General features: G+C 50.0%; 3 protein-coding genes across 5 annotated transcripts in view; 1 reads left to right on the top strand and 2 right to left on the bottom strand.

Annotated features, from left to right (window-relative positions):
• Positions 1 to 8,208, bottom strand: TOR1A (torsin family 1 member A). Its single transcript, XM_043916616.1, has 5 exons — positions 7,723 to 8,208; positions 6,810 to 7,075; positions 3,994 to 4,169; positions 3,768 to 3,895; positions 1 to 600 (listed from the first exon to the last, which is right to left on the bottom strand). The coding sequence occupies exons 1-5, from the start codon at positions 7,901 to 7,903 to the stop codon at positions 350 to 352; spliced, it is 1,002 nt and encodes a 333-aa protein (XP_043772551.1). The 5' UTR covers positions 7,904 to 8,208; the 3' UTR covers positions 1 to 349.
• A 1,237-nt stretch (positions 8,209 to 9,445) lies between these two features.
• Positions 9,446 to 18,008, bottom strand: C11H9orf78 (chromosome 11 C9orf78 homolog). The gene is made up of 9 exons (XM_043916617.1): positions 17,851 to 18,008; positions 17,412 to 17,471; positions 15,106 to 15,157; positions 14,907 to 14,977; positions 14,289 to 14,366; positions 13,544 to 13,741; positions 12,422 to 12,558; positions 12,218 to 12,316; positions 9,446 to 10,107 (listed from the first exon to the last, which is right to left on the bottom strand). Exons 1-9 carry the CDS (start codon positions 17,931 to 17,933, stop codon positions 10,016 to 10,018), a joined length of 870 nt encoding a protein of 289 aa, XP_043772552.1. The 5' UTR covers positions 17,934 to 18,008; the 3' UTR covers positions 9,446 to 10,015.
• A 120-nt stretch (positions 18,009 to 18,128) lies between these two features.
• The window catches only part of USP20 (ubiquitin specific peptidase 20), a 42,098-nt gene continuing 33,173 nt past the window's right edge, over positions 18,129 to 27,053 (top strand). For 2 of the 3 annotated variants that reach the window (XM_043916614.1, XM_043916612.1), the window contains exon 1: positions 18,129 to 18,235. The gene's annotated coding sequence lies outside the window, so the exon portion shown is untranslated. Of the gene's footprint in view, positions 18,359 to 27,053 lie in introns of all 3 variants that reach the window. The other variant, XM_043916613.1, reaches the window with a different exon arrangement.

Genomic DNA, 27,053 nt, shown 5'->3' with positions numbered 1-27,053 from the left:
TTAAGAGTCTGAAAAGTTTCTCATAATGTTAAAAACCATTTTAAATAAAAATTATCACATTTTCCAGTAAAACTGATTCATCCTTCCTTGAAACAGAAACACTTAAAATTAAAACATGATTTTTTAAAAAAAAAAAAATCATGAGCCCTGGCTTGGCTGGGCGCTGGCTCCTCCCCTCCTCTGCAGGCCCCGGGGGCTGCTCCCCATCTGCCTCTGTCACTGACAGCCTGAAGGTTCTGCTGGATGAAAAAACAATGCCCGGGGAAGTGCCTGTCCTGTCACGCAGGAAGAATTCACCTTGCTCCTCTCCAGGGCCGGAGCGGGGGTGCGGGAAGCTGCCCTGGTGCCATCAGTCATCGTAGTAGTAATCTAACTTGGTGAACACGGTTTTGCAGCCTTTGTCGGAGAAAACTCTCTCCTCTTTGGGGAAAAATGTCATCTCCTCGGCCACCCTGCTCACAATGTCCTCGTCCACCCTGTAGCCGCGGGACTGCATTTCGACTCTGATGCACATCTTCAGGTGTTTATATTCCAGCGGGAGGAAGGGAACGAAATAGTCGATGAGGTTTCGGTCAATTAAGCTGCTGTGCCAGAAGCCACCTGGGAAAAAGAAAAAGGTGCTGTTCATCCACTGTCCGTCCGTCCGTCCGCCCGGCCACATGCATCGGCCGGGTGTCCACCACGAGGTGGAGCCCCGCGCCTGCCCTCCAGGGGGCTCAGTCTAAGGAGCAGGCAGACTAACCAGTGAGCTTGCCCAGCTTGCCCAGCTCGACAGCGGGGGTGAGACTGCTGGGGTGATGCTCCTACGACAGCGGATGACAGGGTGATGCCACGGTGGGCGGGGAGGCCTCTCAAGACGTGAGCTCAAGACCTCAAGTGGGAAGGAGGCTCACTGGCCGTCCCAGGACAGACAGGCCATGCAGGCGAGGGACCAGAGACTGGCAGGTTCCTGGGAAAAGACCAGCCTCTTGGAAATTTGCGACTGGCTGGGGTTCCTGTAGCTGGATTAGCGACAGGGTGGACGCTCACTGCTGCCGCCACCGTGTCCAAACCCTCCAGAGGGTTTGGGGGACCAAAAGAGCCCCCGTCCCGGTAGGTAATGTGTGAAGACAGTGCTGTTCCAGCTGCAGGGCGCGCGCTTTCCCGGATGAGGCCTGAGCCGCCCGCGGTCACGGGGCCCCCCAGATCCCCGGCCTCTGGACCGTCCCACTCCCTCTGAGGCGAGGCAGCACCCGCTGGGTCGCAGCCCGAGGTTCTTCAGAACTGTCTCCCCTTCCGCCTTCCCGCTTCCGGCCTGTGCCTTAATCCTGGTCTGGCTCTGCCGCCATGCCCACCTGGGTTTCTCCCCCACACTACCAAGCGCTTCTCTGACACCACCCGGAGGTCCTACAGTTCCCCTCGGTTCTGATGACACCGCACCCGGAGACTGCGTCAGGTCCCACAAGACGGCCCCCCAGCCCCCGACCGGAAGCTCCGGCTGTCCCCTGTGCTTCTGAGGTGCCGACGCCGCCCCCTCCTTGGGTTCAATTACTTTGCAAGTGGAGCTCATGGAACTCAGAGAAACCTTTTATGACTAGATTACCGGTTTATATAAAAGGATGTGACTCAGGAACAGCCAGCTGGAGGAGATGCACGGGGCTCCCGTGAACTCTGAGCCTACCGCTCTCCCCAAATCTCTGCGCCTTCACCAGCGTAGAGCTCTCCGAACCCTGTTCTTTAGGGTTCTTACAGAAAATTCTTTACATAGGCATGGCTGATTAAATCACTGGCCACTGGCGACTGATTCAGCCTTCAGCCGCCCCTCCCCTCCCCAGGGGCCTGAAAGGGCTGGAGACTGAAAGCTCTAACCCTCCAATCCAGGGCAGTTCCCCTGGAAAGCGCCCCCCACCTTAGGTATTCTCCAAAAGTCACCTCACTTAACACAGACTCCGGGGTGGCTCAAAGGGGCCTGTCAGGAACATCAAGACACCTTTATGGCTCTTGCCACTTGGAAACTCCAAGGGCTTTAGGAGCTCTGGGCCAGAAAAATGTGGACAAAGGCCAGACATGCGTTTCTTACTGTCAATCATGGCATCACCACTGGGGTTTATCCTTTTCCTGCCCAATGGGGCTTTGTACACAGCTGGTGCTCGGTGACACCTGACTGCCTGGATGGGGTGCAGTCTGTGGCCGTGGGAAAGAACCAAACTGAGGGCTGAGCGGTAGGCCCGCAGCGAGTGGGACAGCCCTGGCCAGTCTCCTGAAGGCCTGCTGGACTTGCCTGAGGCTGGGGACGGAGCCCAGCCAGGCAGACGCTGACCTGCCTCCCGGGGTGCACAACGGAGGAGCCGCCCAGTCAGCCAGTAAACAGACGATTCCAGGTATTGCCAACGGCTGTGAATGCTCACTGGGGCCGTCAGGCAAGGAGGGCGGAAGGCTAATCAGCCAGGGAGTCAGGACAACCAGGACCCCCAGAGACCCCTGAAGATCGCTCAGGTGCAGCAAATGGCCTTACATAACACTGACTGATCATTCCCTGGTCGATCCTCAGCCTGACCGCCCCTCCCCCACGTGCCCCCACCCACGTGCACTGGGACTTCAGCGGCCTGCTCCACACCTCTGCTCCCACGCCTCCAACGTGTTATTTCCCCTGCTCCCTGCAAACCTGCTCCTCCTGGAGACAGTACCCTGAACGAACAGGGCGGGCAGGGAGGCCCTGCCAAGTGCTCAGGCCAGATCCTCAATTCCTTTCTCATTCCCACACAGTCCTTTAGGAAATTTCACTGTTTCTACCTTCAAAATACATGCCAGGCCGACCGTGACCTCCCACCCCCAAGCCACCAGCATCTCTCCCCCGGGTTGCTGGAGCCGCTCCTCGCTGGCCTTGCCCCTGCCCCCGGTGCTGCCTCAGTCTGTTCTCCACCTGGCAGCCAGGCAGCCCTGTTAAAACTAGGTCTGAACAGGGCAGTCAGCTCAAAACCCTCCAAGGACTCCCTTTTCCACTTGCAGTCAAGCCCTGCTGTGGGTCCCCAGGCCTTCCACGATCTGCAGCCCACCCCTGGCTCCAGCTCTTATCTGGCCTCCCGCTCTTCTCCTATGTTCCTCTTCGTCCAGGCACATTCCCACCTCAGGGGCCTCACATGTGCTGTTCCCTCTGGTGCGATGCTTTTCCCTCTTGTTTCCACATGGCTCCCTCACTCCTCAGGTCAGCCCAGATGTCACCCTCACATGAGCCTTCCCTCACCACTCTATTTAAAACTGCAGCCCATCCTTGTCAGGCTATTCCTCCGGGGCACAGACCCTCAGAGTTCCAGGGTAAGGCAAGAAAGCAAGGGACCTGACGGCCCATCTCCATCAGAGCATCCCCAGCAGCCTTCCTTGTTCCACCACCTGCTTTGACTTAGCTGAAGAAAACAGGAAGCAAATTTTCGAGATCTTGAGGATCAACAAAGTTCCTCTTTCTTGAGTGTGAGTAAGTCACCTGGAGTTTGTTTACACAGATTCCCTCAGGAATTCAGACCTCAGCAGGCCTGGGGAAGGGACTGAGAATCGGTCCCAGGTGATGGGGAGGCTGTCAATCTAAAACAGGGATGCAGGATCATGAATGGGGCCAGGGGAGGGGTTTGGTCTTGGGAGCAGATAACTCCATTTACTGTGCTTTCTTTTCTTTCACTGCGCTGCACTGCGTATGGGATCTTAGTTCCCTGACCAGGGTTCGAACCCACGGCCCCTGCATTGCAAGTGCAGAGTCTTAACCACAGGACCGCCAGAGCAGTGCCCCCACTTACTGTTCTTGTTATTGAAGGCCGACACAGACAAGGCATGCTCCATGTCTTTGAGCTTGATTTCTTCCCTCTGCTTTCCACTTCTCCAGAAATCTAAAGCCACGTCTGTGATCCTTTCTGCTCCAGCATTGCTGCGGGACAATTCCAATGAATAAGGACTGGGGTGTTTCTCCTCGAAGCCTCCAGGGCTGGGGCTCAGAGCTCAACCATGTCCCGGCCCCGACTTTACCTGAGAAATATGAAGATGGCTTTCTGATAGGAGACCCCATCCAGGTTGTCGTAATAGTCTAGGTAAGGCTTGATGGCGTCTATGAGGCCAGCGTGCATCTTGTCCATTTCGTCAAATATGAAGATGGACCTCGCACAGGCACTCACATTGCCGCGAATCCACGACTGTAACTGATCCTGAGTGACAAGGGGGAAGCCAAGAGAGATTCTCAGATGTGTGACCGACACAGCTGAGGTGGGGGGGCACTATTACACTACAGTTGGGGTCTACAAAGCCTGCATTTACAAGAGCTTACTGCATGCTTCCCGCTGTGCTGAGAACTTCACGCGAGCTCTTCTGTTCCTCACCACAACCCCACATGGTGGGCATCATCATGCCCATTTTACAGATGAGAAGGCCAAGGCACAACGAGCATAATCAACTGAGACTCCAAAATTTCCCCAATGTTACAAAATTGGTCTGTAACAGAGGGAAGATTTGAACCACACCCTGCCTGATTCCAAGGCCCCGCACCCTGATTATAATTCTTGTCCTGTGACATGTCACATGGATGCTACATTGCTAGTACTCTGTCATCAAAATGAACATATTAAAACATATCCTGTGGACACCAGCCTTCTTGGGGGAAGGCAGAGACTGAGTAACCTCTTCCTTTAGTAAGTCCTTGGAAGAACCAGGAGAAGGGCTCTAACGTTTCCAGAGGGGTAAAAAGACCTCAAGAGCACACATGCTCGAGGATGAGTGTGGGGAGGAACACTCCTGAGTTTCTGAAACAGTGTCTGGAGGCCACTAGAATAAATCTGCTTTATTAAATGGAACATTCCCTACAAACATTATGTAGGTACTTCTTATATTAAGCAATCAAGAGGAGGAGAGAGAATGCTTTTCATCAAAAATTTGAGCTATGGTTTTTCACAATGCTTTCCTAGATGTTTTCCCCTCCGATAAGGAGAGGGCTTCCCAGGTGGCTCAGTAGGTAAAGAATCTGTCTGCAACGCAGGAGACACAGGAGACCCAGGTTGGATCGCTGGGTCAGGAAGATCCCCTGGAGGAGGGCATGGCAATCCACTCCAATATTCTTGCGTGAAGATTCCATGGACAGAGGAGCCTAGCAGACTACAGTCCATGGGGTTGCAAAGAGTCAAGACACAAGTGAAGCAACTGAGCGCACACACAAGTAAGAAGAAAGAGTTAGCTGTTAGTTTCTGAGGAAAATTCTGGAAGTTACAACATAGGTCTTGACTTCTTATGATCTGGGGTTTTGCTTGGCTACTCAGACCATGGATACAGTGTTCCATGGGTGTCTTTTAACCAAAGCAGTAACTTTGCTCTGTTTGTGAAAAATCACTTCAGTCGTGTCTGACTCTTTGTGGCCCCATGAACTATAACCAGTCAGCTCTCCTGTCCATGGGATTCTCCAGGCAAGAATACTGGAGTGGGTTGCCATGCCCTCCTCCAGGGGATCTTCCCAACCCAGAGATCAAACCTGTGTCTCTTACGTCTCCTGCGTTGGCAGGTGGGTTCTTTACCCCTAGCACCACTTGGGACGCCCAACTCTGCTTTGTAGATGTGAATTAACCTCTATTTATAGAACAAGAACCTCAGGAGAGCTGGAGTGACTTGAACAAGGCCACAAAATAAGTCACTGTTTATATGAGGATTCCCTCAGGTCTGGCAGGCTCCAGCAGCCAAGGCCTTCCATTCTGCTCCTCCCTCTTACAGACAACAACAGAGAACGTACATGGAGCACTCAGTATAGACAAGACCCTGTTCTAAGCACGGTTCACCTGTTTTATTATGATCTTCCAAAACCCATCAAGGCAGTTAACTACTGCATTTTCTATTTCACAGACCAGGAAACTGAGGTGCAGGGAGGTTATGTAACTTGCTCAGTCACATAGCTATTAAACAGTGAAGATGGAATGCTAACTAGGAAGACCAACTCGTCCCTATTTGCCTGGAACTTTCCCAGTTGTAGCAGCGAAAGCCTCACATCCCAGGAACTCCCGGGCAGTCAGTGACCCTGATGCTCATCCAAGCTGAAGGGAAAAATGTGTTCACACAGGTGAGACCAAAAAAAAAAAAGAGGCAATAAGTTACCAGTGATCTGAATGCTCATGTGCTGAGCATCATGTTGAGCACATAAGCACATATTCGACAGGTTTAAGAGCTCAAGAAATTCTCAGACTTCCCCTGGTGATGCAGTGGTTAAGATTCCCAGCTTCCACTGCAGGGGGTGGCACGGGTTCAGACCCTGGTCAGGGAACCAAGACCCAACATGCTATGTGGCATGGTCAAAAATTCTTTAAAAAGAAATTTTCACAACTGCCATTTGACAGATGAAGAACCTGAGTCTCAAGAGAGGTCAGGTGACTCTCCCAACATTACATAGCTTATAGGTGGGAGCCTGGGGCTCAAATTCAGGTGTGTCTGCCCCGGAAGCCAGGCTGTTAAATCAGTGAGTTCAAGTGTAAAACCAAACTTAGGCCTCCCTAGAAATGTTTCTCCTTTTATAAAACATGTTAGATTTGAAGAGCTTTAAACTGGATTTGATTATATCCATCTCTAAAATCCTACCATGCCGCTTACTGAGTACCACACGCAGTCTGTTTTCAGAAACCACCACAAGCTTTGATGGTGTCATTGTCCTGTCATCTCCAACCCTCTGTAATTTCCACACTTTTTAAAGGAAAACGACACGTGTGGCTGTTTTCACAGTTCACTCCTTTCAACACAGAACATCCAAATCCCATCCCCCAACAAAAAAACCCCAAAGCCAGCATCATCCGGGAAGGATCCCAAAATTTGGCCCTTGCCTTATACAGGGTGATATTCGAGATGTGTGGGAAGTGCAGCGTGGCCACAAACAGGTGGACATAGTCACTGTTCAGACCACCCTCGTAGATATTCTCCGCGATGATCTTGCTGACAAAATTTTTGCCAGTGCCTGTCCACCCGTGCAGGGAGAGGGTGAGAGGTTTCTTGGGCTTCGGGTTGCTGATGAAGCCAGACACAGCATTTAAGATGACTTTCTTTGCAAGATGCTGTCCAAAGAGCTTGCTGTCGAGATCCCTCTGCAGCGCTGCGAAAAAAATCAAAGCCAGTCAGGCAGGGAATAGGGGGACACACCTGGCAAAACGTAGTCCAGTTTACAGGTTCACGCAAAGCCAGCAAAGCCCACCAAGGTCTTCCAAGCGTTTACTGGGACGCAGACGTAGGTAGGCACTCGGCACAGGTGACCCGTGAGTCCAGGAGGCCCTCCCTCTGCAAGTCCTGCCCACTCTTTCGGATGAGACCCCCCTGGCTCCAGTGCCTCCGCCAGCAGCGCGAGCCCCTCACCCCACCCCTGTCCCACCCCACCCGAAGGCCGGCAGAAAAAAAAGGGCAGCGTAATTCGGCCCCGCTGCTCCGCGTCGGGAGAACCCCACCAGCCTTCCCGTCTCCGGCGAGGAACGAGCAAAAAAAACCTCTGAAGGAAGTTTCCGATCGTCCACCCGCCCGCTTTCTGGGCGAAGGCGCAGCTGGCGTCCGCAGGTCTCAGATCAAAGTCCGATCGGCCTGCGGTTGTGGTCCAGGAGCCAGGCCCTGTGCCGCACGCCGGTTCCGGGTCCGGGCCCGGGCCCCACCTCCAGCCACCGGCTGGGCACTGCCCGGGCTTCCGGGCCTCCTGGCCGCCCCCCGCCTCTGACCCCCTTTCCAGCTCTCGCACCAGCCCCCGGCCCATCCTACCTTCCCGGCTGAGGCTCCGCTTCGGGCTGCAGCACTCGGCGAACAGGCAGTAGAGGCGCGGGTAGGAGATGTAGCCGGTGAGGACGCCGGCCAGGGCCAGTCCCAGGCTGATGGGCTCCACCGCCCGCACCGCCAACGGCGCCAGCAGCAGCAGGCCCAGCGCAGCCCGCCCCAGCTTCATGCCGGGACCCGCGCCGCCCTGCGCGTTCACGCGCCTACCGCCGACCGGCGCCGCCACCAGACCGCGCTTCCGGTTCCTCCCGCCGGCGCCGACATTCTTCAAAGAGGCGGATCGCCTCCGACGCCGGCGGCCGCCATCTTTGTGAAGGGCAAAGCCCTTTCCTGCTTTGGGCGCTGGGGTAGTTGGAGGGGCCAAATTTTTTTCTCTTTTAGTAAAACTTGCTTTTGGGGAACAGTTTTACATGGGCTTTCCTGGTGGCTCAGACGGTCTGCCTGCAATGCTGGAAACCCGGGTTCGATCCCTGGGTCGGGAAGATCCCCTGGAGAAGGAAATGGCAACCCACTCCAGTACTCTTGCCTGGAGAACCCCATGGATGGAGGAGCCTGGTGGGCTACTGTCCACGGGGTCGCAGAGTCGGACACGACTGAGCGACTTTACTGACTTACGTTTATAGAAAGGTTGAGGGGACTGAACAGAGAGGTTCCATATTACCACACCCTCGCACGCAGTTTCCGCTATTGTTCACATCTTACACTAGTAGGTTTTGTTGTTGCTGTCGTCAGTTATGTTGCATTTGTTAAAATGAATGAGCCCATGTTGATACATCATAACTAAAGTTTTTTATTTCCTTGTTGTTTAGTCGTTCAGTCGCTCTTTTTATGCGACCCCATGGGCTATAGCCCAAGCCAGGCTCCTCCGTCCACGGGATTTCCCAGGCAAGAATACTAGAGTGGGTTGCCATTTCCGTCTCCAGGGGATTCCCCACAGCGAGGGATCCAACCCGTGTCTCCTGTTTTGACAGGGGGATTCTTTACCACTGAGCCACGTAGGAAGTCCTAGTCTTTTATAGGATTCTCAACTACTGGAATTTGATGCTCTTCTTTGATTGGAGTTATGGGTTTGGGGGAGGAATATACTTTACAGAGATGCTATTTTTATAACATATCATAGGTACATATAATCAACATGATTTATGACTGTTGACATTGACCTTCCTCACCTGGATAAGGTAGTGTTGGTCAGGTCTCTCCCAGGTAACAGTTACTTCCTCTCATTCATTCATTCATAATTTTGAGGATCTCCTATGGACTAGATCCTGGGGATTGAAGAAAAAAAAAAATGAGGTGCAGGTGAATCCTGGCTTCACTGACCTTGCATTTGAGTGAAGGGGGAAGAAAAGAAAATCTCTTACAGATGAGAAAACAGGCTGCAAGGCAAACGGATGTGTCCATGGATTTAATAAAGAAGCTGTGAGGACTCAGATCCGACTCCAAAGCCAAATGTCAGTAACCACAAGATACCTGATTTAAATCAGCCCAGGAGTCAACCAACCTGTTCTTTCCTCATCACAACCTGTGTACCTACCTCACGAAAAGCAACAGCACAAGTGGCACCAACCTGATAGCTCAAAGTTTGGTGCCTATCCCAAATGAGAAAAACCCCTCTCAATGACTGAAGTTTGCTTTTGAGTTACCCAAGCCCCAGGCGATGAACACATGATCTGAGTCACTGCTGGTGCAAGGAGACGCAAAACAAAAAAGGCTGGGTCCATTTCATGTTTAATATTTAAATGCTTAAAATGATAGAAATTACTTTTTCTTTCTTTAATGAAAAGAAACATAACTGTAAAAGTCAGAAAATACTAGTGTTCCTTTGATCGTCTAGATTTTTCTTTCAGCTGGATCCACTGTAAACAGTGAAGGAAGCATTTCTGAATCTCACTCTAGATATTTGAAAGCAAGAGACAATGACTGCATATATTATAATAAAAGCCCAATCGAAAGGATATTATCTCACTCTGAAACACAGAGCTGTTTCCTCCTGACCCAGGGCAAGTACTAAGAGAAAGTCAACATATTTACAAACAAGATTTAATAATGCTCACAAGACTAGTTTGCCCCCAAATAGGAAAACTACACATTGTTTCAAAAGGTTACAAATTCAATGCCTGAAAACCCCACAGGTAAGCAGCAGGACTGATAGAGTCTGTTTTGGGAGCCATCTGCTAGCCAATGAGCAGGCTTCTGTCCAGGAAATCTTTTATCATGGGGATAAAGGGAGTGGACAACAGTATTTATATCCCATGCTGCAACTCTCCCCATTTAGCCTCCCTCAGTACCGCCTGTTCATCTTCTTGAACTTCTCGTAATGATAATCATCCGTGGCCTTCTCATTAGCAGGACGCTTGCGGTTGGGAGGGGACCCTGAGAAGGAAAAGAGGAAAAGCTGTTTGCCATGCTGGAAGCCACTGACAGGCTTAGCTCTGCACAGGCCAAGACAACCATACCTTTGTCTCACTCTCAAGAGGCGCCCCAATGCCTACCCTAGTCAACAGGAACACAGGAAGGCCTCAGTAAGTATGTGTTACTGAGTGAAGAGCAGTAAGTATGGTGGAGTCAGGTGCCAGCTGAAATATGCTGACTTTAGTGTTAGACCAGGTGAACAACAGAGTCCCTTGGACTGCAAAGAGATCAAACCAGTCAATCCTAAAGGAAATCAATCCTGAATATTCACTGGAGGGATTGATGCTGAAGCTGAAGCTCCAATACTTTGGCCACCTGATGTAAAGAGCTGACTCACTGCAAAAGACCCTGATGTTGGGAAAGACGGAGGGCAGGAGAAGGGGGCGACAGAGAATGAGATTTTTAGGTAACATCATTGACTCAATGGACATGAGTCTGAGCAAATTCCAGGAGACAGCAAAGGACAGGGAAGCCTGGCGTTCTTCACTCCACTGGAGTCACAAAGAGTCAGACATTACTCAGCGAATGAACAGTAACAAATTCAGCAACCTCTCAACTGCATTGAGAGTCTGACTAGGTGTCAGGCATGGCACAAATGTTTTTAGACATGACTTCCTTTCACCTGCCCAGAAATCCCAGCAGGGGCATGTTACCATCTCTCCTCAGAGAGGTTAGCTGACTTGCTCAAGGTCACTCAGAAAGGGACAGGAAGCTAAGCATTGAACCCAAATCTGGTGCCTCTAAAATCTCTGTTTAACAGATATTAATAACAGGAAACTCTTTGGGAATCAAAGACTACTCGGCCAAAGTGTTACAGAAAATAATTTTTGAAGTAGGAAGGGAGACCCAGAGAAGTCTCAGCAAATGTAGCATTTCCTGAGAATTGTCCCATTGTTGATGAAAAAGATGACACCGCCTGGTGCTAAGAGCATGTGGGGAAGGGCACTGCTGGATGCGGCCGGTGGGAGAACACATCAGCATCACGCTTCCAGAGGATCATTTGTCGAATTCTCAGAAGACAGCATTAAGGACACGATAGAGTCAAGGATGATCATCATTAAATAGGGAAACATGGGAAGCAAGCTGAGTGTCTCGCCAGAGGGAAACGGTTGGACTAAAGGATTTCTACCTGTCCAGCACAGCGTGATATGCCCATTGAAAGGGAAAATGTAATTTACTGTAATGAAGAGACAGGTAAAAGACACTAAAGAGCGGTGATATCCTATTAAGTATGTATACAATACATGTATTTTTTTTAAAAAGTCAGGAAGGTTACACAGTTCACCCTTGGTATCCATGGGTTCAACAACCAACCCCAGGCTGTGTAATGCTGCATTTACAATTGCTGTTGGTTGGAAGCCGTGGGTACCGAGGGCTGACTGTGGAACTTGGGCTTGACCATCCACAGATTCTGGTGTTGGCAGCAGGTCCTGGAACCAGCCCCCTGAGAATACTGAGGGTTAACAATACGTAACAGTGTTGTGTATACCAGAAACTAACAGGGCAGTGGAAAGCAATTATATTACAATTTAAAAAAATAAATAAAGAGAACCCGCTGTACAGTTCAGAGAGAAAAAAGATCTGTTGTACAGCACGGAGGACTATGCTCAATATCCTGCAATAAACCGTAACAGAAAAGACTGAAGAAGGACATGCATATACATGTGTAGCTGAATCACTTTGCTATACAGTGGAAATTAATGCAATGCTGTGAATAAACTATGCTTCAATAAAATAAATTTTAAAAATAAAAAATGTTAACTGTGGCCTTCTTTGGGTGGTGAAATCACAATTAACGTTTGTTTTTGCTTATTCAAGTTTTCTGAGTCTCTGTTATATTTGATAGCCCAGTAAATCCTTAGAGCAACCGCAAGTGGTACATTTTATTACCAACCCCATTTTAAAGGTGAGGAAACTGAGGCTGGGAAAGGGGATGGCACACAACCATGGTCCAGAGAAAGAACTAGACCCAGATGCCTTGGCCCCAAGGCCCAAGCGCCGCCCCTCCCCGCCTCCACGGACCCTGGGCCACGGCCGCCCCCAGCGGCCCTGAGGCCCCTGCTGTACTCACGCTCAGGCTCCGGCTTCTCTGTGTCCCCCACGCGCAAGGGTCGGGCTTTGGGCTCCTCTTTGTTTCTCCGTATGGGAGCGTTGAGCTCCTCATGGTAAACTGGACCGAAGGAGACCAGGGGGCGTGTCAGACAGAGTAGGGGGACCCGGGGACCTCAGCCCAGCGGTGCAGGGTGGGGCCGCCCCCCGGACCTGCAGCACTTACAGCGGTTGTGCTGCACGTAGTTCACCGCCATGTTGGTGGGCACGAACGAGGTCTCGCTGTCTTTCTTCTTGTTCTGCTGCTCAGCCAGCAGACGGGCCTTGGCGTCCTCCGTGGAAATGATGTTTTTTATTTTCGCACTGTGGGGAGAGAGGGGCCACACCACGGTTAGCGCTTTGCAACTGTGGGCCTCAGATGGAACTGACTGCGGGCTCCAAGTACCCCCCCGCTCAGCTGCATAAGGATGTCACCCTTCTCAGGGTGACATCAGAGCCTCTCTGCAGCTCACCAGCTTCCCTGTGGCCGGAGTGTCACTGCGCTCTCATGGCATCAGAGATGCAGGACTTACTCTCTTCTGATCGAGGGGAAACTGAGCCAGAGGTCAGGTGAACTCCCTAAGGCTCAAAGCCAGTGAGGCCAGCAAGGAGGTGAGAACCCAGAGGTCGCCCAACTTTCTACCACACCTGAAGAAGATTCTGACCCTGTGTTTCCTCCATAAAAGTCCCCTTTTAGAGCAGATGCTTTGTAGTTAAAACGAAAGGATCATGGGGTGGGTGAACCTTATCACTGCTCCTGCTGAAGAGAGCAGGAGAATACAAGGACCTATTGGAAGAACTGTGCACAAAGGCTAAATAAAAACAAACACTTTTGGAACTTCCCCGGTGGTCCAGTGGTTAAGAATCCACCTTCTAATGCAGGGCACTTGCATTTGATCCCTGGGTGGGAAACTGGATTCCACATGCCATGGTAAGCCTGTGTGCCACAACTAGAGAGAAGCCAGCATGCCACAATGAAAGATCCAGAATGCTGCAACTAAGACCCGAAGCAGCCGAATAAATAAATAAATAGAAAGAAAAAACAGAAAGTATCCCTCTACTTTATAAGACAAACCAAATACTTTTGTTTTTGGTGGTGACAGTCCCTTGTGTCTTTAATTGCTCTGACCAACCCAGAGAAACTCTGGGCAACAACCATGTCTGCAGACCAGAGAGGGTAAGTTTGTATCTGTGGGTTTCCAAGGAGACAGGTTAAGAAACAGCCCCCTTAACTGTTAACTGGAAAGCAGAGAGCTGACCCTTCTGCCTAGGGGCGGGAGAGAGGCGTGACCGTGGGTCTGAAACTCACTCGATGCCGAGGTCCACCTCGGGGATGCCACTCAGCATCTGGTTGGAGAGCATCTCCTCCGTCTTCTTTGCTGAGGAAACCCGGATGTTTTCCGGCAGCTCATAAAGGCAATCCTCTGCATTCTTTGGCTTGACTTTCTGTTCCTCGTGTTCCACGATCCCTTTCCGCTTCTTCAGCTCTGTCTCAATGTACTTCATCCTGAAACAAGATACCCGCAGGCCTCAGGGAGGGGCAGAACAGCTCCAAGCCTGGCCCAGAGCCATGATGGGTGATGATGGAGTTGTCGTCATTCCACGGAGAAGTGAGAAAAATAAAAATAACTTTTGAGTTTTTAAATCAAGCTAAAATCTTTCAATTTAAAGCACCAATATATATAATGAGATCCTGTCTCACCACATCATATGTAAGTTTCTTTGATGGCAGTTTTTATTTAACAGCCTTGGTGGCAAAATGAAAAATGGGTAAGTCCAATGTTTCTCCCTGCAATTTTTTTTTAGGGGGTGGGATGGGAATACTACTAGCCAAGGAATCTAAAAATTCTAAGAACCACGTTCTTAAAGAATTCTTGAGGATTTCAAAGTTCTCAAGCCTAAGGTGGTGGGGTAAGGGGGACCAGGGACACAAGAGAGGTCAAATTTGCTGTTTTTGGATAAGATTAGAAATGTTATCTGTGACTAAATGTCTTAGACACTATCTGGCTGGAGACCACCCCCAATCGCTCACTGCTGAAAAGACTGACACCTACATGTCGGCATCCTCGTCCCTTCGGTTGGTTTCTGCGGAAAATGATGTCCCCAGATGGAGGTCTTCCTCTTCGCTGATCCTACAAAAAAGAGAACAGTGAAGGAGAGCCTTAGAGTCACAGATAAATGAGGCTGAATAGGATACTACATGAATAAAACAAGTATGCAATGAAATGTATAACATCCTGTCCATGGTTGGAAAACAATAAGATACATATGTAACATGTAAACAGAAGGAACTCCAGGAATATACGCAAGCATGTTGATGGCCTCTGGAGATACTTCAGGGGGAATGAGTAGATATATTTATTTTTCACTTTTGCATTGCTTATATTATTTTGGTAACTGTGTTTCTGTTTTTCCTGAAAATGAAAAATAACTTCCACATGGGTTTGAAAGACAATATACAATGCACCTTTACAAGAGGTGCCTACCTACATCACACTAAGTTAACTTTTGAAAAGTTTTTGTTTTCTTTTGCTTTTAAACAACATACTCTTTACAGAGAACAAAGGGTACTCCAAGTCGTGTAAAAGCTGCAGCACACCCCAGCTCCTGGGGGACACAGACCCAGGCAAGCGGTGCAGGCGAGTTTGATTCTGAGCCTGTTTTGCACGTACTTATCTTTGCCCCTTTCCTTTAGTTTCTTCATGTCCACCATCCCGCCTGTCTTCATCTGAAAGGGATCATCCTGCAGAAAGCAAACAGCAGAGAAGAAGCATCTGTGTAACTCGCAGTGGAATGTTTGAAAGAAAACTCAGTCACCCACTGAAGAGCAGTCACATCTTCCCAGTGCCCAGGGAGGGTCCCACAACTCACCACTAGAGTGGTCTCTTCTTGTACTTTCTCTCCCACCAGCAGGGCAACAGCACTGAGAATAACCAAAAAGCAGAGGAGAGAGAGAGAGATGGCACAGATCAGAGATGAGGAGGAACATTCTGGAAGTCTGCAACATTACTGCGGGGTTAAGATTTGAGGATTGCACACCAAAGCCAGATGGAAAAGCCTACAAGAATAACAGGGATCAAGAGACACTGTAGGGACCTCCCCTGTGGTCCAGGGGCTAAGACTCCTCGCTCTCAATGCAGGGGCCCTGGTCAGGGAATTATCCCACATGCAGCAACTAAGAGTTTGCATGCTTCAATGAAGACGGAAGATCCCATGTGCCACAACTAAGACCTGGTGCAGCCAAATAAATAAAATAAATTTTATTAAAAAATAAAAGAGAGCGAGAGGGACACTCCAGATGCTAGAGGTGGGGGCAGTGTTCACCTAAGTGGTACACTTTCCTACAAAGTCATTTGGGATTATCTTAGCTTAGAAACCTCATTTCTAAGATTTTGCCTTCATGGAAAATGAGGCTAAAGACAAGTGTAGGAAAATACTATTGCAGTCTTAGGAAAATACCATTGCAGTCTTATTTGGTGGTGAAATTTTGCACAATGACCTACAGATCCCAAAATAGAGGGGATAAGTTAAATTATAGTATGTATATCTGGTGGAATATCATGCAGCTATTAAAAAGGTTTTTTGGGGAAAAGATTACCCACAATGTGGATGAATACCCACAATATCATGAGTTGAAAATACAGTAGTCCTCCCCCTTAGCTGTGGTTTCACTTTTCACAGTGTCAGTTATCTACAGTCCAAAAATATTAAATAGAAAATTCCAGAAATAAAAAATTCGTAAGTTTTAAATTATCTATCAGCTATTATGAACAGTGTGACGAATCTCTGCCCTCTTGCCTGGTCCGACAGAGAAGGTGAACCACCCTTTTGTCCTGAGGGTCCACAGTGTATACACAACCCACCCATTAGTGTGGGAAAAAATACTCTGCATAAGATTTGATACTATTCAAGCTTCAGGCATCCACTGGGGGTCTTGGAACATAGCCCCTGTGGATAAGAGGGGACTACTGAAGCATAGAAAAAAATAAGGCTGCTCACAGTCTTTACAAAAGAGAGAAAACAGACAGGGAAGAACATTAAATGTCAACACTGGTCACCTCTTTATGGGAGAATTATAGGTACTATTTATTTTCTTGATTATACCTTTCTAATTTTCCCAAACTCTTAACAATCAGTGTGCATTTCACAATTAATTTAAGTGTAATAAAAACACTAGTCTGGAATTCCCCGGTGGTCTAGTAGCTAAGAATCCACCTGCCAATGCAGGGTACATGGATTTGATCCCTGGCAGGGAAAGATTCCGCAAGCTGAGGGGCAACTAAGCTTGTGAGTCACAACTACAGAGCCTGTGTGCCGCAAGTCCTGAAGTCTGGGCACCTGAGGGCCCGTCTTTTGAAACAAGAGAAGCCACTACAACGAGAAGCCCAAGCATCACAACTAGAGAAAGCCCCTGCATAGAAACGAAGACCCAGTGCAGTCAACAGTTCAGCTCAGTCGTGTCCAACTCTTTGCAAACCCACGGACTGCAGGATACCAGGCTTCCCTGTCTGTCACCAACTCCTGGAGCCTACTCAAACTCATGTCCGTCCTGTCAGTGATGCCATCCAAACATCTCATCCTCTGTCATCTCCTTCTCCTCCTGCCTTCAGTCCTTCCCAGTATCAGGGTCTTTTCCAGTGAGTCAGTTCTTCATATCAGGTGGCCCAAGTATTGGAGTTAAAACAAAAACAAACCAAAAACACTAGCAATGACCTGTAGCTCTGGAAGAAGTGAAACTTGCTCAGTCGTGTCTGAGTCTTTTCGATCCCATGGACTATATAGTCCATGGAATTCTGCAGGCCAGAATACTGGAGTGGGTAGCCTATCCCTTCTCCAGTGGATCTTCCAGACCCAAGAATCGAACCGGGGTCTCCTTCATTGCAGGCAGATTCTTTACCAGCTGAGCTATCAGGCAAGCCCATGGTAGCGCTGGAGCAAACTTCAGGACCACAAGGCTCAGGGCATGTCCTGGTTGAACATTTGCAAAAAAAAAAAAATACACAACGCTTGAGTCCCTCTCTAGGCAGTACAAAGTATAAAGTGTCTCAAGAAAAGGAGCTGTCTATGTCTGAGAATATATTTGTGACAAGGACCCGGGTGGGGGAGAGAAGTTGGGGGACGTGGTGTCTCTGTCATCCCCTCCTGTTCTGGGTCCTCTACTCCCAAGTGGTACCCACCTCACCCCGTTGGGCCTCTTCCTCAAGTTCTGCACCTCTCGGGTCTCTTCCAGTTTTAATCTTGAGAGAGAGAGAGAGAGAAAAAAAAAAAAGGCAACGCACAGGTTGAGGTACGCTTCACGGAACTCAAAGAGTCAAAAGGCAGCTTCGAAGGACACCAATGACCGGCCGTCGAGCCGCCCGCAGGGGTCCAGAGAGTAGAGTGACTGCGTCTTGACCCACCACCAGGAGTCAGATCTACTCCGCATCCCAAGGACACCCCTCCCAACCATGAGACCTTGGGGCAGCGGTCTCATCCCTAGGAGCCTCGTTTCCTTCGCTCGCAGAGGGGTAACGACACCGCTCACAGCAATGGTGTCAACGAGGTACCCGGCTGGTCGTGAGTCCCCCCTAGGTTGCTTCTTTCTTCCTGCCCTGTAGGATCCCGCCCCAAACGCACCGAACCTCCTCTGAGTCCTGCTCATCTTCCTCCGACTCCGAGTCGGCGCGGCGCCGGCGGAAAGTCTTCCCAGTGACCGGCATAGTTGCACCGGCCCCGCGGTCTAGAGCCGCCGAGCCTCTGCGCCGAGATCTAGGCTACTTCCGGCGCGCGGCCGTGAGGTCAGAGCGCCGGCCCGGCCCGGCCCCGCCCCCAACTCCGGCCCCGCCCCCGGCCCACACGCCCATCTGACCACGCCCCCGTCCGCGGTGTCGGCCTCTCCCGATTGGGCAGCCCAGGGGGGAGGAGGCGGGGCGCGGCTGGCAGGGCCTCAGGACCCTGCGCCCGCGGCTCGGAGGGCGCGCTTGACTGACAGGCGGCGGTGGCGGCGCGGTTGCGACTGCAGGTGAGTTCCGGACCGCCGCCGGCTGCTTCAGGGGGCCGGGTCTCTCCGAGCAGGGGCGACCCCAGTCCGGCTCCGGGCTGGCGGGGACCTGGCCCTGCCTGGTGCGCAGAACGCCGCGGCCAGGTGAGCGGAGCCCGGGACCCCCCTCGGCCGCCACCGCCCTGACCCCTCCTCCGGCCGGCGCCCAGGCTATCTTCTCGGGCCCCGGGCGCCCCACTTCGAGCCCCTAGGGCTCATTGATTCTCCGGAACAGGGGGCGCCATCTCTTTCATTTCTGCCTGGGCCTGACCCAGCGTTGAAAGCACGCTTGTGGCGTCTCGGACCGCTGACTTCTTTCCTCCGGGTCTGGGCCCTGACGTGCACTTTTTTTTTCCTGTAGGGACAAAAGATGACCACTTCTTAGCCGTGATGAATTAAAGCCCCAGCCCCGACTCCCCCTCTAACGATCGCTTCCAGCCACTTCTCCCGGAGGAGAGTCGTGTCTGGTGTTTTGAACCCACTCGGGAGGGTTTGAGGGCAGAGTGTGCTTGCTGGCCGCTTCCCGGGACCTTCGTGGGCCTTGTTTTCGTCCTTTGTCACGAGGACTGTCGCTCTGGCCTCCGCCCCTTCTAACCGAGGATGCTTTGAGGATTAAGTTTATTTGAAAAACAGGAATCAACCGATGCTTAGGATATAACTAAATGCATAACTAATGGCTTGCGGGACATCTCGGAAGCCCTTATTAGTTTTCCTTTTTTCAATATGCTGTCTGTCCTTTCCTTAGCAAGAGCCACCTCTTATTAAGCGCTTAACGTGGCAGGCACTGGACTCAGCTTTATTTCATTAAATTAATCCAACAATCCAAGGAAGTAGAGTCAGTTATTGTTTCTCATTTTGCCAAGGAAGACACCAGGGCTTAGAGAGGCAGTATGTACCTCAGGGAACACAGCTGGAAGGGGGAGCAGAAATCAGTTACAGGCCTCCCTCGCTGCACCTTGCCACAGTACCTGGCACAGTAAGAGTTGGTTTTCTGCAGGTTCCCTCCTCGGGAAGACCATCCGGAAGTAGGGCAGCCTTTCTGGAATGCCTTACTGTTCTCCGGAACAGTCTCCTCTGAGGTTGCCATCCTCTTCCGTGTACTGAGACAGATAGACTCAGGACTTGTTGGAACAGACTTGTGGCTTTGATGAAAAGCCATAGTTTAAAAGTGTGCAGGTCTAGCCCTCTGCAGTCTGATTCAGCCAAAGCCAGATGCACATGGGAGTTACTGGGCCCCTTTTCCGTGATGGCTGAAGGAGAGGCTCCTTGGGAACTGCCGCAGGAACCCGGGGAGTGGATGTCTGCAGCTCTCATGCTCTCAGAGTTGGCTCCAATTTTGCCCATCCAGGAGCCCTCCCACCAGTGGGTACTGGACAGCACTGAGGAGAAGGCTGCAAGGCCAAGGACATAGCTGCTGATATCCCAGGGAGGACCATCTGGTACAGATGTACTGTCCCTGCCGGGCAAGACCAGCGTGCCCACTGATAACCTCGGTCTGACTGAGTCGAGTTCAGCAGAAGTGATACTGCAGAAGTGGCGGGGGTGAATCTGGCAGCCTGTGGCTGGGCTGAGGGACTGCAGATCCTCTGAGCTTTGCTGGGCCTAAAGGGGGCAGGTTGCAACTGCTCGGAGGGAGCCTGTGAGAAATCTGAGTTTTCTTCAGTTCAGAGAAATGCCATGTTTTTAGTTTGGTTTGAAGGTTTGGTTCTTGAAGAAAATGTCCAGGTTGGGCTTGAGTTTGGTTTCATGCACTGGCTCCTGGAACCAGGTGAAATGTGAGCTTGTCTTGGTGAGCATTAATGTCCAGGTCAATTTGGGAATCCAGCAAAATGATTGCAGCTCACAGCCTGGCCATCGTAAGCATTCATTGAGTGTTTGTGGGACAGACTTACTTATTCAGCAAATATTTACTGCGCTTTCAGTATACGGAACAGGCACTGCTTAGGGTGCTTGAAATACGTCAGAGAGCAAAAGAGACTAAAGACCCCCTGAACTCATGGACTTTATGTTCAGATAACCTGATAACTATGAAAGATATTAGAAGGATGCTATGGGGGGAAAAAAAAGTAGAGCAAGGGGAGGGAATCAGGATCGAGAGAGAGAATTGACTTGCATTTTTTAATTGGTGTTCTGGTTTGTGGTTTGGTCAGTAACACAACAAAGCAGCAGACTGAATTGTTGGCACTGGGTTCAAGAACCAGTTCTGCCAGCTTGCTGTGTGAGCCTGGACAGGAGCCTTTCCTTCTCTGAGCCAATTTCCCCACCAGAGTCCCTGCTCTACCATTCGCTGGTTGTGTGACTTCAGCATGAACCTCTCCCATCCTCTCCTGCTTCCTGGTTTTATGGGTCCTGGTCTGAGTTTCTGCTTTTACTTACTCCAGGGATGCAGCTTCTCAGCCACCTTGCCCAGTCACTGCCTCTAGCCTGTCTGCCCCCAGGGACTGCCAGCATGGAGCAGCAGTAACCCCAATTAATGGACTCTTACAGACCCTCGGACACAGTGCAGTCCCAGGCTTCAGGCTATGCAAGGATGTTATCCTAAACTTAAGGAACTGAAGTTGAGCAGAAAAAAGTGCTGTGTGAAGAATGACTCAGAAGAGGTGCTTGTGAGGAAGGCCAGGGGAAGCTACTCTTGGGGTGTGGGCATTTGGGTCCGAGGAGGTGAAGGTCATCATCCCTACTCCAGGCTGTTCGGCAGCTGGTAGAGCTGACAGTTCAGAGCACTGATTTCCGGGCAGGCTGTCCTGGGCTTGAATCCTGGCTCGGCTGCTTGGTAGCTGTGTGACCTGCAGCCAGTTCCTTCCCCTCTCTGAGCCTCAGCCTTCCCTCTTTTAGTGACGGAGGCGAGATGGATTTCACTCTCAATGTTGCCTGACGGGTTCTGAGGATTTTGTGAGGTCTGTTAGTATCCGTTTCCAGTTCACAGGTCCATCCTGAATGGGGGCAAGCAGAACTTGGCAAGGAAGAAGTTCTTGCCTTGAGAGTTGAAAGGACGGTGGACTCTGCGAATTAAGACTGCTTAAAGAAAGGAATTTGGGGGCAGGGGGGTGGCTTGGAAGTAGAGTGGGGAGAAGGCAGGAGGGGGAGGGCAAGAGGACATGTTTTGTGGGGTAGAGGGGAGCGTGGAAGGGTGTGGGCACAGGTGTGTGGGGTGGCCAGTGTGGTGAGGATCAGGGCAGGGGGGTGTCCTTGTGTTGGTGGCAGACTTGGCAGCATTGCCTTTAAATCCTGAGGAGCTGGGCTCTCAGCTGGCAGGAGGATGTAGCCAGAACCTCCAGGAAGTTGATGAGTAATGGGCCCCTGAGGCCTGGTCTCAGCGGTGGTGCCAGGCCCAGAGGTGCTGCCTCAGTGCCTGCGCCCCTGTGTGGGGCTGAAGTGGGGGTGACTTTCCCCATCACTCCACGAAGGCCCCGGGGAGGGGGGGACTCGCCCGTCCTTGTCCAGGACGAAGAAGCCTCTTAGATGTCTCATCCGGGGCCTGCAGTGGGCAGGCTGTCTGCCAGACCTGCCAGCCTGCCTCCTCTCCTCCTGCTTTCTCATCCCTGAGAGAGGAGGTGGGTCTGGTGGGTCAGGGGGAGAGGTGCCCCAGGTGTCTGTAGCGGAGGCGCAGCCCCTTGGCTGGCATCTCGCATACCAGCTCTGGGGCGGTGACTCTTAACAGCACCGTGGAGCTGCTGCTCTCAAGAGGACCCATGCCCAAACCCAGGCCTCCCCGCAGTGGAGGTTTCTTTCCTTTTCAGTCTTTATTAAACACCTGCTGTGTCCTTTCCATGTATTTTGCGCAGAGGGAAGGATGGGAAGGCGGACCCCCACCTGGCTCACTTCCCGCTGTCCCACTCCCTTGCTCTGTGGTCTCGGGCAAGTGCCTTCCCTTCTCCGAGCCTCCGTTCTTCCTCCATAAAATAAGAAACAGCAGCCCTCACCCGAGAGTGTGCAGTGAAGCGCTGTGCATCATGCCTGGCTCAGAGTAGACACTCGGTCCTGGAGCTCCTGTTGTTGAGCTGTTGTTCAGTCGCTCAGGCGTGTCCGGCTCTTTGCGACCCCATGACTGCAGCACGCCAGGCCTCCCTGTCCATCACCAACTCCCGGAGCTTGCTCAAGCTCATGTCCGTTGACATGAGTTAATGTTACCGTTTCCAAAAGACCCTTCCCTGCTCCCACCTCAGTGAGATAAAAGGAATCTTTAAAAAGTTTCTATTTTCATCATGTAAGTGCCTGTTCAGAGTTTCAAAATTTTAAAATGCCAAATATTTTCATGCTCACTTGCATGTAGTAATCTGGAAAATCTTCAAAGAAAAATTGAAAGCCAGTTGTATTTAACCAGCCTCAAATTGTGCAACCATGATGTGTAATAAAGAATTTGAAACAGAAAAAAAAAGTTTCTATTTTGAAAAAAATCAAACCCAGACAAGTAAAAAGAGTCATAAAATGAAATCCCATCTACCTTTCATCTGTATCCACCAATTATTAATATTTTTGCCCGTTTACTCTCTGTATTTATACATTCATCATCATCAGAATTATTCTTGCCAATCCATTTAAGAGTAAGTTGCAGATATCACAACCCTTTGCCCCGCAATATTTAGGAGGAATTATCTAAGAACAAGGATACATAACCAGAAAGTGGTTTTCATCTTGAGAAACTTTTTTTTTTTTAGCTACATGAGGGCTTAGTTGCAGAGCTTGGGTTAGTTGCCTGGAGGCATGTGGGATCCAAGTTCCCTGACCAAGGATCAAACCCACATCCCCTGCAGTGGAAGGCGGACTCTTAGCCACTAGACCGCCAGGGAAGTCCCCATCTTCAGAAACTTTAATGTTGGTCTAACGCCGTGTCAGGGATTGGGGGCAGGAGGAGAAGGGGATGACAGAGGATGAGATGGCTGGATGGCATCACTGACTCGATGGACATGAGTTTGAGTAAACTCTGGGAGTTGGTGATGGACAGGGAGGCCTGGCGTGCTGTGATTCATGGGGTCGCAAAGAGTCGGACACAACTGAGCGACTGAACTGAACTGAACTGAACACCGTGTCAGTTTCCCAGGACTGCCATAACAAAGCACCACAGGCTGGGTGACTTACACAACAGAAATTTATTTTCTCACAGTTCTGTAGGCTGGAGGTCCAAGAAAGAGGTCAGCAGGTTTGGCTTCTTCTAAGGGTTCTCCTTGACTTACAGATGGCAACTGTCTTGCTGTGTCCTCACATGGTCCTTTCTCTTGGTGCCTCTTGGTTTATCCAAATCTCCTCCTCTCATAGGGACACCAGTCACGTTGGATTAAGGTCTGCCCTAAAGACCTCACTGAACTTAACTACTTTTGGGGGGGATAGTTTACTTATTTTTAGTTGGAGGATAATTGCTTTACAATGCTGTGTTGGTTTCTGCCTACATTAACATGACTTAATTACCTTTTATTTAAAATAAATAATTTAAAACAAAACCAAAAAGACAGCCAGTAACATACTTTACAGGCTTCCCAGGCAACACAGTGGTGAAGAATCTACCTGCCATTGCAGGAGACCTGGGTTCGATCCCTGGATTGGGAAGATCCTCTGGGGGAGGAAATGGCAACCCACTCTTGCCTGGAGAATTCCATGGACAGAGGAGCCTGGCTGGGCTACAGTCCATGGGGTCGCAAAGAGTCGGACACAACTGAGCGACTGAGCACCACAACAGACTTTATAGGACCAAGCATTTTTTGAACATTCTTCTTCTTTTTTAAAAAAATTTATTAAAAAAAAATTATTTATTTATTTGGCTGTGCTGGGTATGGGTTGCCACACATAGGATCTTTAGTTGCAGCATGCGGGATCTAGTTCCCTGACCAGGGATGGAACCCAGGGCCCTGTGTTGGAAGCTCGGCATCTTAGCCACTGGACTAGTAAGGAGGTGCTTGAACATCCTTGCTGTGCAGGTAAACAAACTCTGAGCATGTCCCTATGATCAGAAGTCATCATGCTAAATCCTTCCTATGTGTTGTCCCGCCTCGTTCTCTCAGTCACCCTACCGGCTACCTGCTGTCTTTGTCCCCATTTTCCTGGATGAGGAAACAGGATTGGTGATTTTAGCTAAAGACACACAGCTTGTGAGTGACAAGATCGAGGAGCTGAGCTCAGGGCTAGCTGTCCCCATCGTTGCCTTCCGTGATTGTAGTCAATTCCAGGGGTGACGCCTGTGGAGCAGCTGGCTGTGCTAAGAATGGAAAGTGGCTCCCGTTAGTGATTGTAACATCCTTCGTGGCTGCACACAGGCACCCTGGGGTTGAAGCAGGGAACTCTGTGTCCCGTGAGGGCAGCGCCCGTGCCTGGTTTGTTTCCCATCACCCAGGAAGGTGCCGGGTCGGCGTTGTCTGGGGACCGAGATAAAGCAAAAAGACAGCGTTTAGACAGCTGGGGTCAGCAAAGTGTGATCCTCGCAGACTCGTGCACTTCAGATGGTTCAGGTCCTGCGTCGAATATTAACCACCCAGTTTTTGATGCTACCACTTGACATTTCCCCGTGTCTGGTTTTCTTAAACGGAAGTCTAGTTGGTTTACATTGGAGAAGGAAATGGCAACCCACTCCAGTGTTCTTGCCTGGAGAATCCCAGGGACAGCCTGGTGGGCTGCCGTCGCTGGGGTCGGCCAGAGTCGGACACGACTGAAGCGACTTGGCAGCCGCAGCAGCAGTTGATTTACAGCGTCATGTTAGTTTCAAGTGTATAGCACAGTGCTTCAGTTATACATACATGCATGTATTTATGTTTCATTCAGATTCTTTCTCCCTGTAGATTATTACAAACTATTGAGTATAGTTCCTTGTGTTACATAGTAGGTCCTTATTGGTTATCTCTTTATATATAGTAGTGTGTGTGTATATTTATCCTGACCTCCTAATTTATTCCTCCCCCACTTCCCCTTTGGTAACCATAGTTTGTTTTCTTTATCTGTGGGTCTATTTCTATAAACTGATTTTTAAACATTAACTTTAAAAAAATATTAGTAAGCCTTAAACTTTCCATGTTGCTCAGGGGGAAGCCAATAAATTTATATAATGTTTCTGAAGGAAAATTTGTCAGTATATATCTAGTACTTTCAAAACAAATATTTTGACCCAGTAATTTTTCCTTTGATCAAAGATGTAGCCAAAGACTTATATTCTAAAATAATCCTCACTGCCATACACACACACACTCACACACATATCCTGTGTCTACCAGTAGGAGAATGATTGAGTAAGGTATTGTAGAGCTTAGATTATATGTGGTATAATATTATCCAGCAACTAGAAATGAAGTTGTTGAAAAAAAATTTAGTGATGTGGGAAACATATAAGCACACTCAGTCATGTTAGGGTCTTTGCAACCCCGTGGACCATACTCCATGGAATTCTCCAGGCCTGAATTCTGGAGTGGGTACCCGTTCCCTTGTCCGGGGGATCTTCCCAACTCAGGTCTCCCGCATTGCAGGTGGATTCTTTACCAGTTGAGCCATGAGGGAAGCCAAGAAATGAAGTTGTTGAAAAGAAACTTAGGGACATGGAAACATAGACTGTAAACCTCCAAAATCTATATACAAATTAAATCTGTTATGTTTTGGCTTGTGTTATTTAATATTTATTTATTTGGCTGCAGCATGTGGGGTCTAGTTCCTTGACCAGGAATTGAACCCTCTGGCTCCAAAGCATGGAGTCTCAACCACTAGATCACTAGGGAAGTCCCAAGTGGTTTTTATGTCCTTTTTTGCTCACCTGCATTTTCTACACTGACTTTATTTTTTTTGACTGTACTGGGTCTTCCTTGCCTTATTGGGCTCACTCTCTAGTTTCGGTGTGCAGGCTTCTCACTGCGGTGGCTTCTCGTTGCAGAGCGTGGGTGTAGTTGCAGACGTGGGCTCAGTAGTTGTGACACACACACAGGCTTAGTTGCCCGTTGGCATGTGGAATCTTCCCAGGCCAGGGATCAAACCCATGTCCCCTGCCTTGGCAAGCAGATTCTTAACCACTGGATCATCAGGGAAGTCCCTTCTACAAACTCTGTGATGAATTTGTGTTGCTTTTGCAATAGGATTTCCCTGGTGGCTCAGATGGTAAAGCGTCTGCCTACAATGCAGGAGATCTGGGTTTGATCCCTGGGTCAGGAAGACCCTCTGGAGAAGGAAATGGCAACCCATTCCAGTACTCTTGCCTGGAAAATCCCATGGATGGAGGAGCGTGGTAGGCTATGGTTCATGGGATCCCAAAGAGTTGGACACAACTGAGCAACTTCCTTCACTTTGTAATACAGACCCTAATAGGTTACTTTTAAGTATCATCTTTAAAGTTTCGAAAATAAGAGGAACCTGTGTCTGGCGTCCTCGGTACATGAGGTTCCCCTCTTGCGTCTGTGCTTGTTTCTCCCCAGACCCCTGAGAGCCCCCCGGGGAGCAGAACCTCCTCCCCTGGAGATCTGCAGGCCCACAGAGCATGAACAAGACACTTGGGGGCCATTTCAGAGAAGGGCAGCAGCCCCTGAGAGGTCCGGGAAGCCCCTCCCCAGGAAGCACCCCAGGCTGCTACCTGGCTGGCTTGGGAGTGCAGCTCCTCCACCTGTGACTCATCCAGAAAAGGGTCTCCTCTTCACTCCTTTGTTTCTGCCTCATTAATTTCTGTGCTGGATTAAAACGTTTCATCTTCTCCTGCCTAGCCTGTAAATAGAAACGGGCCGTTTGGTTTGGTTTTAATAAAATTAACCTACGTGATAAAGATCAGCGTGGCGTGCAAAGCCTGAAATATTTCCTACCTGGGCCTTTATAGAAGAAGTTTGCTGACCCCTGACTTAGAGCA

The sequence above is a fragment of the Cervus elaphus genome, chromosome 11 (assembly GCF_910594005.1).
Source record: "Cervus elaphus chromosome 11, mCerEla1.1, whole genome shotgun sequence".
In the NCBI taxonomy this organism is placed as follows: Eukaryota; Metazoa; Chordata; class Mammalia; order Artiodactyla; family Cervidae; genus Cervus; species Cervus elaphus.
This window is presented reverse-complemented; position numbering and strand designations above follow the sequence as displayed.

What these genes read in the sequence shown, in the direction of transcription:
- TOR1A (XM_043916616.1), bottom strand. Translation starts at nt 7,903, where the DNA reads ATGAAGCTGGGGCGGGCTGCGCTGGGCCTGCTGCTGCTGGCGCCGTTG. An exon ending in GCGGAGCCTCAGCCGGGAAG is followed by an intron (nt 7,076 to 7,722) that starts GTAGGATGGGCC and finishes TTTTTTTCGCAG; the next exon opens with CGCTGCAGAGGGATCTCGAC. An exon ending in GGCCTTCAATAACAAGAACA is followed by an intron (nt 601 to 3,767) that starts GTAAGTGGGGGC and finishes TCTTTTTCCCAG; the next exon opens with GTGGCTTCTGGCACAGCAGC.
- C11H9orf78 (XM_043916617.1), bottom strand. Translation starts at nt 17,933, where the DNA reads ATGCCGGTCACTGGGAAGACTTTCCGCCGGCGCCGCGCCGACTCGGAG. An exon ending in GAGGTGGACCTCGGCATCGA is followed by an intron (nt 12,559 to 13,543) that starts GTGAGTTTCAGA and finishes CTCTCCCCACAG; the next exon opens with TGCGAAAATAAAAAACATCA. An exon ending in AGAGAAGCCGGAGCCTGAGC is followed by an intron (nt 10,108 to 12,217) that starts GTGAGTACAGCA and finishes TTTCCTTCTCAG; the next exon opens with GGTCCCCTCCCAACCGCAAG.